The sequence below is a fragment of the Pterocles gutturalis genome, unplaced genomic scaffold (assembly GCF_000699245.1).
Source record: "Pterocles gutturalis isolate BGI_N339 unplaced genomic scaffold, ASM69924v1 scaffold19551, whole genome shotgun sequence".
In the NCBI taxonomy this organism is placed as follows: domain Eukaryota; kingdom Metazoa; phylum Chordata; class Aves; order Pterocliformes; family Pteroclidae; genus Pterocles; species Pterocles gutturalis.
Window position 1 is genome coordinate 200 of NW_010098262.1, and position 10543 is coordinate 10742.

At 37.2% G+C, this 10543-nt stretch overlaps 1 protein-coding gene across 1 annotated transcript; it reads left to right on the forward strand.

The window, feature by feature from the left end:
- Positions 1-1515: 1515 nt before the first annotated feature.
- TDG (thymine-DNA glycosylase) lies at positions 1516-10543 on the forward strand (the record flags this gene model as incomplete). Its single annotated transcript, XM_010072437.1, has 9 exons — positions 1516-1664; positions 4278-4507; positions 5067-5136; positions 6462-6597; positions 6677-6759; positions 6839-6933; positions 8441-8612; positions 8899-9027; positions 10118-10543. Coding segments are annotated over 9 exons (1204 nt in total), but the record flags the coding sequence as incomplete, so codon positions are not given.

The following is a 10543-nucleotide window of genomic DNA, read 5'->3' on the forward strand; positions in this document are numbered from 1 at the left end:
GGTTTAGAGGTGGGGGTAAAAGCTCTCTTTCATCTCATTATCATGTGGTTAGAGGACTTGTCCATGATATAGTGCAATTTTTCCTCTGTTTAAACAGAATTTTACTCCTTTTGTAAGAAGGAAATTTTATATACATGTAAAATAAGAAGATAGATTATAAGAAGACTTCTTATTAGAGACTGTTCCTGGTTAGATGCTTTCACATCTTTCTTACTTGCTGTGTTCTGCTCTGTATGATTAAGCATTTATTACATTGTGAACTGAATTCTACATGTCTCAGTTGTGTTTCCTAATACAAATCTGAGGATCAGTTTTATTCTGCTCACTAACTGCACAGGTATTTTATATAAAATTCAACTCTTACAGCAAGGGCGGGGGTTGAGGTGTTTACTGGGCTTTGAAAATCCTCCATGACTTAGTTAGGCAACTTCCCCAGGAATCAGACAGACTAATGTTCAAATTCAGTTTTCTTGATTCAGGGCAGGTATTTGGTTCAAAGTCAATGGCCTGATCACAAGGCTGTAAGCTATTCTGGCATAAATCTGATTTACAAAGGGATTCTTAAATGCACATTGTGTAATAGAGAATGATCCCTTATTTTGAAGTATTTCTGTATATATAAAATTATTTGGTGTTTTTATGAATAGCTGTGAGGTGATAAAATTATTTCCTGAAAATTTGCTGTTCGCTAAATATTTTCTATATATTTGTATGGCAGTAGAATCTATGGACAGGGAGGCGGTTGTGTAGGTAGGAGGGAACGACAGTATGAAGCAGAAGTTTGTGTTGGAGTGTGAGGGCTGTAGGTGACTAATAAATGTGTGGAGCAAAAGAGCTGTATATAGAAAAACGTCTTTGTGCATGGCAGGAGACTGAATCTGTGTGTGTGAACACTTCCTACAGAATAAGTGCAATATTTGTGTTAGGATCCAGTGTGGGATAACTGGATAACATCTGCCACACTATTTGTTAAAGCTGTTTGATAATCTGCATAGTAACTAATGCTATGCGTATTTGTCATGTCTTGTAGCCCAGAATGATTCATCCATTCTGTATCATATCAGACAAAGTAACTGATGTAACATTAAGAAAATCCAAAAGTTGAGAAACTCAAAGTCCGAAGAGTTTTAACTTGCTTGGGTTGTAAATTTTCAGTATGTTTGGTAGACAGTTTACCTTGGTAATGTGTGCTACAGAGGTTTGGTGGTTTTCCTTTCCCAGAAAAAAAGGGAAAAGCTTTATGCTTTACTTACAAATGATATAATTCTTCTACATTATAGTAATCAAAAGAGAACTGTACTGTTAGTGTTGGATTTAACATCCCCCGATACCACCTAAGCACTTGGACTGCTTAGTGCATTTGGATAATTTACTGCCTTGTTAATAGAGTCATTGGAGAACGTATGTGCAGTACGTGGCAGCCTTGATAAAGATTGATGTTTACAGTCTATGTGGTACCTCACTAAATTTCGAAATTGTTGATGGATTACGTCTCTTTTTTTCTCCCTTTCTAAGATACTACGCGTATCTTCAGCAAGCTCAAGCATTTTACACATTTCCATTCCATCAAATGATGACTGCAGCGCCTAACATGGAAATCATGAGTGAGCAGCCGACTCTAGAGGGCATTCCAGAGCCAAACATTGCTCAGGAGCCTCCAAAAGGTAGTTTGACTGGGCTGTGTTAAGTGACCTAAAACGTTAGTAATCTATTGGGTGAAAAAAAATTACTGATCTTAAACTGCTTCTTTGCACCTATTGGATTTCTTGATGTTCTTTGATGAAGTATTGATTAATTGTATTCTTTAAGTAATGGTTGTTACCAGACAATTAAAGAGATGAAAAGTAAACCCAGGTGATGATATTCACATTGTTCAGTGTCACAAAATTATCTTGTTGCAGGACAAACATTTTTGTTTCAGTAGGTAAATGTATCGTTTCTAGCTGATTTAATGGTTTTTAATATTACATCAGAGAAGTTTTCTTTTTTCAGTCTGAGCTAAAAAATATAGGTTGTTTTTAATTTCTGCAAGAGAAGTACAGTATAATACCATTATTTGAAATATTTTTGTTTAAATGGTGGTTTAGTGTGTTTTACTAATCACAAATAGTTAATTGCTTATGTACACTAAAGATTGTTTGTTTTTTAGTGAGGTTTATTTAAACAAATACAAACCATGCTGGAAAGTGTCTGGTATGTGATGCAAGTTTTGTACTTTATGCAGTCAGACATTGCCTTTCTTTTCCCCCACTAGGATTTTGTACGTTTAGGTTTTACGCTAACCATGCCAAGAAAAGATCCCTTATTCTGTTACTCTTAACACTTGCTCTTTATCACATAAAAAAGGCAGTGATCTCTGCCATGCTTGAATTCTGATTCTATAGCAAATACACACTGAGTTTCGTCTTGGTTTTAATGTATAGGTATAGGTTATCTTGGTACAGAGAGCTCTGACCTATCAGCCAGTTTCTGCAATGACTTTGCGTCTTTAAGTGCATCCTTTTATAAGCTTCAGTTTTTCTTTTTCAGTTGTAATGCTTGGCCAGATGAAATCATAAGAAGAAAACCTCCAGTTTAAAACAGCTGTAACTGGTCTACTCATTCACTGTATTATTCACTACAGTTAGGATGAATCCTAAGTGATACATAGTTAGGCTTCTTTTGCAGCTTTTATTGTTGCATAACGTCATGTCACCATGAGCATGCTGTTTGACTGCACTTTCAAGTATTTTTAGACAACCGTAATCTTCTGTTGTGAAGCTGTTCCCTAATATTTTTGCGAGAATTTAAAGTTGAGTGAGGCCTTCAAAGGCAGGGCTTGAAGATTTACCAAATGTGTGTGGAATTTACAGGAACATACGTGAAAGGCAAAGATTTGGAGTCCTGCTACCTGCTGTGATGAAAAAAGTAAAATTTTTTGGTTTACCATCTGAAAGGCTGCCCTGGCATTGTTCATCTTTCATCACAGTGTCTGGTTGGTAGGTACCTGATTAGCATAAGTGTTAGGAGAGCATTAATCCTGCTTCATTTAAGTGCATCCAACTCAGAGCAGAGTATCTGTGGCATTTTGCTGTCATATGAAAAACCTCCTAGTTCTTCAAAGGGTAGGAGAGAAAAGTGCTTACATGCCTACCAAGTCTGTGCCGTTCTAGTTTCCTCTTCATTGTAACCAGACTATAGATTGAGTAGTGTTACAGCTTTCCTAAGCAGTTGCTTCGAAGACGTGGTTGGGAAGGCTTTTGTCCCTCTTGTAAGAAAGCTGAGTATAAACAAAAATAGCCTCAAAAAAGTTTGCAGACTTAGGGCAGTGCCCTGGTACTGACCGTATTTATTTCTTATCTGAGGGAGAGTTTCATCTAGAAATTTTGAAAATAAATTGTCTCAATTTTAAAGTAATAGATTACCTTGGCTCTTTGCGGATTGCAGCTAAACATGTTTTCATACTTTTGGAGTTGTGCTTTGCAACTTGATATTATTAATGAACAAGGATAGCGAGCAATCTCTGGGTGGTCACATCACAATCAGTACCTGTGCTGATTGACTCTCTAAGCTTTAGAGACCAGAATACAAGGAAGTTTCAAATGAGTGAACAGTGTCTAATTTATGTTTGCATTTTGTAAATAAAAATTCATGTTTGGTGTCACTCATTCAAATTGAGATCCTGAAGCTCTCTTACATTACCTTGCTATATTGGACAGTATCTGTTTCATAAACAATAAATTGTAAATAGCTTTTGCAGCGTTCAGCCTATGTGTGTTCCTGACAAGCTTATACCTTACGGTGTGGGTAATCTTTGAGACCTTTTGCTTTTGACATGCTGTTCAGTTTCTTTGATAGGTTGTGTAATCTGTAATAATCAACTTTCATATTTAGAAGCTGAAGTGCGAATAGTAGACTAGAACTTACTATCACATTCCTTGGAACCTAAACTTTGATGTTCTGGCCTGTCCTCCAAAAGAAATGAAACTGTTTCCAAAGGTTTGTTAAATACAGCGTGTAAACAACATAACCTAGTCACGGGGTTATTCTCAGCTTGTATCAGAAGTCAACATGGTTGCCTGTGAATACGGCATGTGTCTGTGGTACAGAGACACCCAAGCTACCTCTGTGGTGATCCTGCAAAACTGAGATTCATCTGATAATTGTTTAAATGAATTCTAAAGGTAAATGTATCTGTCTGATTTCTTCTTGTTTCCATACGTTCAGCTCAGTCTTTTTGAATATCCACACTGCAGCATTAGAAATGTACAAAACAGGATATTTGCTGTGTGTTTCAGAAGTTAAAAAAGGAGGAAGAAAAAGAAAAGCCAAAGCAACTGAGCCAAAGCAACCCAAAAAGCCTGCTGCTAAAAAGGAAAAATCAGCCAAATCAAAAGGCAAACAAGAAAAAATTACAGATACTTTTAAAGTCAAAAGAAAAGTGGACCGTTTTAATGGTGTATCTGAAGCTGAACTTCTGACCAAGACTTTACCTGATATTTTGACCTTTGATCTGGACATTGTCATAGTAAGTAACTCACAGTTACAAGATTAGGTAGAAAAGTGAATTGTCTGTACTCACTGGTTATGATTTACATTTCTTCTGCTTATTTATCTATATTGCTTATATGGCAAGATCTTGTGGTTATGATTTACATTCCTTCTGCTTACTTATCTATATTGCTTATATGGCAAGATCTTGCAAGATAAAATGTATGAACTGTTTCCTGTCAGTAAAGCTGCTTTGCATTTTCTGTTAAAAATCATAGTAACACAGTTCCAATTTCTGAGAAGTCTAAGGCTTATGTATGATACGTAGTCATGAGAGACCGTTACTTGACACTTTATTTACTGGAAGCGCTACACCAGTGGCTGTAAAACAAACTGAGCTGCTCTTCTGAGATTGCACGTCTAATTGAGACACGGTCAATTTTTAAAATAGTGATGGAAGGTGCTATTAAAACAGTTTTGTTTATTGACAGTAACTCAAAGAGAATTGAATAAGCTTCCTTAGTGTAATTTGATTAAATTCCTAACTAGCAAGCCATGCTCTCATCATTAAAATGGACTGGTATCTTGGTTTGTAGATTGGCATAAACCCTGGCTTGATGGCAGCTTACAAAGGACATCATTACCCTGGACCTGGAAACCATTTTTGTATGTTTTTATTTTCCTATTCTATTTACAGAATTTGCAGAACTTTGTAAGAACTTGTGGCATTTGAATTAAACTGGTTTGGTTTTTGCTTTTTTTTTTTAATGCAGAGAGGGATTTTGCTTTTAACTATCCAAGAGTGATTTAAATCCCATAACTACTTCTCTCAAATACTATACATAAAAAGGAATAAAAGAGGAATAATTTATGACTTTCAGTGCAGGTTTAGAATTGTCGTGTAAACACAGTTTGTTAGTGTGCAATATAAGGAATGAAAATTAAATCTCTAGCACTTTGAGTTATCAAGGGTAAGTCAATAGGCATCAATTTCTGATATAAAACTACACACAGTTACCCAAAAATGCATTTCAGCAAGCCATCTTCTGTTTGCATTTATTCATCTCTTCCAAACAAGCTTTCTAACTAATGAAAAAGCAAAAACCATTGCCCCTTCCCAGCAGACATATGCATCTGGCATACCTGATTCTCTGGACAGATGATTTTTTTTTTTTTCTAGGTATTTTTCCTAGTAAGTAACATTTTCTGCAGCATGTTCTTATAAGGAAAGACCACACCTGAACTCTGTTGGGATGCTCTGTTTTGTGTACTGGGGGCTGTTCCAGCTGTGGTAGCAGGGAGTTCCACATGGGTGAATTTGCAGCCCTGTGAAATTCCCGCCAAAATGCTTCTGGTGTCCAGCAGACTTGTAAATCGGGCTTGGGTATTTCTCCAGTGTTCTGCAGGCTACCCAGACTGATGTGAATGCCGTAACAAATCCAGGTATTTGCAAGCTTCCCAGATCATTAGGAGCTAGCTGCGGTTAATTTGTGCTTAAGAGATTGTCAGTGCACATCACCCAAACTATACTTTTATACTCTAAATGTGAATCTAAGCTATCAACAGGTTCTGTCAGAGAAGCCCAGTGCAAGGAGAAGCAATAGCAAGGTTGTAAAAGAAAACTGACACTTACTGTATTTGCCACATTCTTTCCCACAAAATCCATATTGATCACGTTCACTCCCTGCTTAAGTGAATCACAAAATCTAAAGCTCTTCCCTGAACTTTTAGAATGGAAGTCTGGTTTCCATACACACAATCATGGTGAGGAATTGCTGTTGTTCACTAGAGTTTTTCTATCCTCTTTCAGTAAAGTAATTTGGACTATTTTAAACTTTTCCAGCTAGTGCAATAATCTTCCCAAATTAACTGATGCACTGTTAACATAGATTCTTCCTTTAGCCTTCCAGTACTCTGATAGTCGAGGGCCTTTTTTGGTTTTGTTTTCTTTTCCTTAGAAAAAGGCAAATGCATATCTTCCTGCTTCACAGGGAAGTGTCTATTCATGTCTGGTCTAAGTAGTGAACAGCTGAACCATATGGATGACCACACCTTGCCCCATAAATATGGGATTGGATTTACAAACATGGTTGAAAGGACAACACCTGGAAGCAAAGACCTTTCCAGGTAGGATAGCAAGGGGGAATATCATGCTTGTTAATGAATTAATAGTTGTGATTATAATTTTGAGTACTTTCTCTTTCAGCAAAGAGTTTCGGGAAGGAGGGCGAATTCTGATGCAGAAGTTACAAAAGTATAAACCTCGTATAGCAGCTTTCAATGGAAAATGTGAGAACCTTGATTTTAAATTAATTTGTTCTGTCAGTAGCTTTTTTTGTCCACTTATCCTGTCTTCCTTTAATTTCAGGTATTTATGAAATTTTTAGTAGAGAAGTTTTTGGAATCAGAGTTAAGAACTTGGAATTTGGACTGCAGCCACACAAGGTCCCAGATACAGAAACTGTAAGTATTGATACTGAAAAACAAAAACAGGGCACTCCATTTTGGTTAATTCAAAACTAACAGGACTTGCACACACTTAGGATAATGTCAAAGTTTACCCAAAGTACAAGGGATATGAAAGAGAAAGGGGGATAGTGCCATTTTCAGACACATGCAGATTTTTCAGACTTGCAGACTTTATTTGGGAAATGGTGTATTATGGTTAGTAGGTTAGTGCATTCTCTGAAGACTACCTAAATTATGAATAAAATGTACATGCTTTTATGATACCTGTAATCTACTTTCATCTGATTCTCTGTGTCCTATTGCCTGTATGTTTGTATTATTGTATTTTAATACTGAACATGAACATGATGCTAGTAGTGCCACAGTGGGGGAGAAAGACGAGTAAGTCCGTCATTGTGCTGTTAGTACAGCTACAGCATTACTGGATCTGGGCATGCCCAAGCACTTCCATCAGACTCTGTCTTCTTAAGCTGATTTGCACCTTGAAATTGAATTGGACACTTAAGATAAAACAAATGGTTTGATGAAGAGTGCATTAGTCATAGACATCTAGTGCTGAAAGATGTCTGAAGAGACCAGCTATGTATCATCACAAACAGGTTTGTTTAACCTGGCCTTATAAACAAGTTAAGGCAAAGGCTGCCAACTCTACCTGCCAAAGCAGCTTATTTGAAAGCATCATTACCTTGTCAGTTCAAAAGTTTGTGGTGTTTTTATTTCTGTCCCAAATTACTCATGCTGCAAGTTTAAGCTCGGTTTAAGCTGTCCTTCTCTAAGGGTGGAATGTGTCCACCAGAACCTGAAGAACTGTTGGTGATAAAGTGCTTGCTTATTAAGTAGCTCTTAAAGACTTCGTCAGTAAATGTATTTGTAAGAAAGATAAATAATCCTCTTTACTAGTACTTGTACATAAATACTGCATGGTAATAAAAGTATTGGATACAGTTCCTTTTTCCTGAACTAACTTTACGTGTTTAGTTAGGGCTGTTGGCAGAGATACAGACGTTTAAGTCGGCTTCAGTCATGCTGACTGCAGAGTTTCAAACCCTGGCAAGTGTGATGCAGGCGCAGTTGGCCAAGAAGCCAGGCTTATTACCCTGTCATTGTTCCCTCACTGGTTTGGGGAGTTTGCATGCTATCACGTAGCCCTCTGGGGACTTTCTGGCTCAGAGCTCTGCTTGCTCAGGAAGCTCTGGCGTGTGGTCCACTCTGGCATACACTTGTAAATTGTTCTTCTCGTAACACATACTGGTACTGCTTCTCCTGCAGCACATAAACAACTGGTGAAAATCATCTGCACTTCAGCAGCCGATAATCGCCCCCTCTCTTTAGGGCAAAACATCAAATGAAAGGCTCCTTTTATCCTCTCCCACAGACACCTGTGAAGTTTGTTCAAAGCGTTAAAACAATGAGCTTGACTGTTAAGTTATTCTCGATGCAGTAAATATTAGCTCATAGTTCAGGGACCAGTAATGCTATTTTTCTTGCTCTCTGTCCCAAGCTCTGCTATGTTATGCCATCATCCAGCGCAAGATGTGCTCAGTTTCCTCGTGCGCAAGACAAAGTTCATTATTACATAAAGCTGAAAGACTTAAGGGATCAACTGAAAGGCATTGCACCGAACACAGAGGTGCAGGAGGTGCAGTACACATTTGACTTGCAACTTGCACAAGGTATAGTGGTTATTTTGTTAGTCCTTTATTAACGTGTAGTGTAATGTACAACACAACTATCAGTTTCCCAAGCAAAAAGGAGGAAACAGTTTAAGGGGAGGGAAGAGATGTGCCATCTTCTCTAAATCATGTGGGATAGAATTACAGATTTCACTCTTTTTAGTACAGTTTTAATTATCTAAGGGGAGCAGAAAATATCTTGTAAAATGTGTGGCTGTTTTTTCAAGTGCTGTCTTTGATCACTTTTGTTCTGCATATTAATACTTAAGGTCTTCTCTTTTGGCAGAGGATGCTAAAAAGATGGCTGTCAAAGAAGAAAAATACGATCCAGGTTATGAAGCAGCGTATGGAGGAGCTTACTGTGATCGTGCACCGTATGAAAGTGAACAGTGCAATTTCTCTTCAAATGGAACTGGTAAAGTGCGGTGCTTGGGGCATTCAGTCTGTAAACCATTACTCATTAACAAATACTTGACTTTCTACCCTTTCAGCACCTTGCACAATTCATACAATATATTTGAAGTATAGCAGCGGTTAAACTCTTACCTAATTGAGGGAATGTATAGTTTTTGTGAGGGGGAAATAAAGAAAAGTAATTTACTTTCTTTAAAATGAATTGTCTGCAACTTCAAACTGTTTTCCCAAACTCTGACCGACTCCCAAGATCTGACAGACACAACTAGTGAGTTGCACAGTAAACCTCTTCAACTACAGTGGCTTGCATAACTGTATCATGGTTTCCAGAGCAAAAGAGAGGTTTGGTACTTCATTTATTTTTTTTTCATTCCTAAGGAAAGCAAAGCCAGAGAATGGAACAGATAAAATATCGGTGCAACTGAGGCAGTTCCATTGCTGGTGGGCCAGATTAAGGAGCATTATTGGAAGGATGAGTCTCATAATCTAGCTATAATTAAGAATCTGGGAATTTTACTTCCCAAAATACCACTGACTTTAATTTTAAAATGATATGAAAAACAATGGCAGAGACAGTAACTTTGGAGTAACCACCTTACTCTGAAGTCTTGAATTTTCAGCCCTAATTGCACTTACATTGTGAATTGAAATTTGCATTCTGTCTACCTTACTTTGTCAAAGAGAATGTCCTTTTGAGAAGAAGAAAATTATCCAGAGGAAATATTGCAAAGTGAGGTATTCTTTTAAACATTTAGACTCAAGTTATATATATGCAGTCACCTTTCAAAGAAGATTTTAAGAAATTATAGTTTGAAGAAATTATCTGGATTTAAGAAAAGAGACACTCGAAATAAGTTTGAACTGCAGCCTGAGTAGGTGGTTGAAAAATAGAGAGGAAAGATGGAAACTGCAAATATCTTTTTTTTTTTTTTCCTTTTTTTTAGGGGTTGTTTGGGGGGTTGGGGTTTGTTTTGTGGTTCTGGGGTTTTTTTGCTAGTGACATATCCTGTATTTTAATCGTTTAGTTTGTTAGTGGTATCAACTGCATATTTTTTTTTGAACTGTATTTTATTGTATTTGTTTGTTTTTAGCAGCAAGCAATCCACAGTACTGTGAGGGGTCATCCTTTGGTGAAGTTCCTAACGGACAATGGATGACACAGTCCTTTGCAGACCAGATTCCAGAGTTCAGTGCTGGTATGTCACAGGAAGAAGAGGGAAGCAGCGCGTGAGAGCCGTTTCTCCTCAGCTATGCATAGATGCTGCAGTTTTAATGCAGTGATCAAGACTGGTACCTCGGTTCTCCAACTGAAGCATTTTAATAGTATTTTATCTCCCCTAGTTATTTTATTATAGTCCAAAGTAAGTGTGTGGTAGGCTCAAATCAATGAACTAGATAATTTTAAGGAACTGTCCAAACTTTTTAAAAAAAAGTTAGCCCTTTTTTGTATATGAGTTTTATATTTAATGTATGCCATTTCTTGCAGTTTTTGACAAATTGCTTTCTCATTTGTGAAG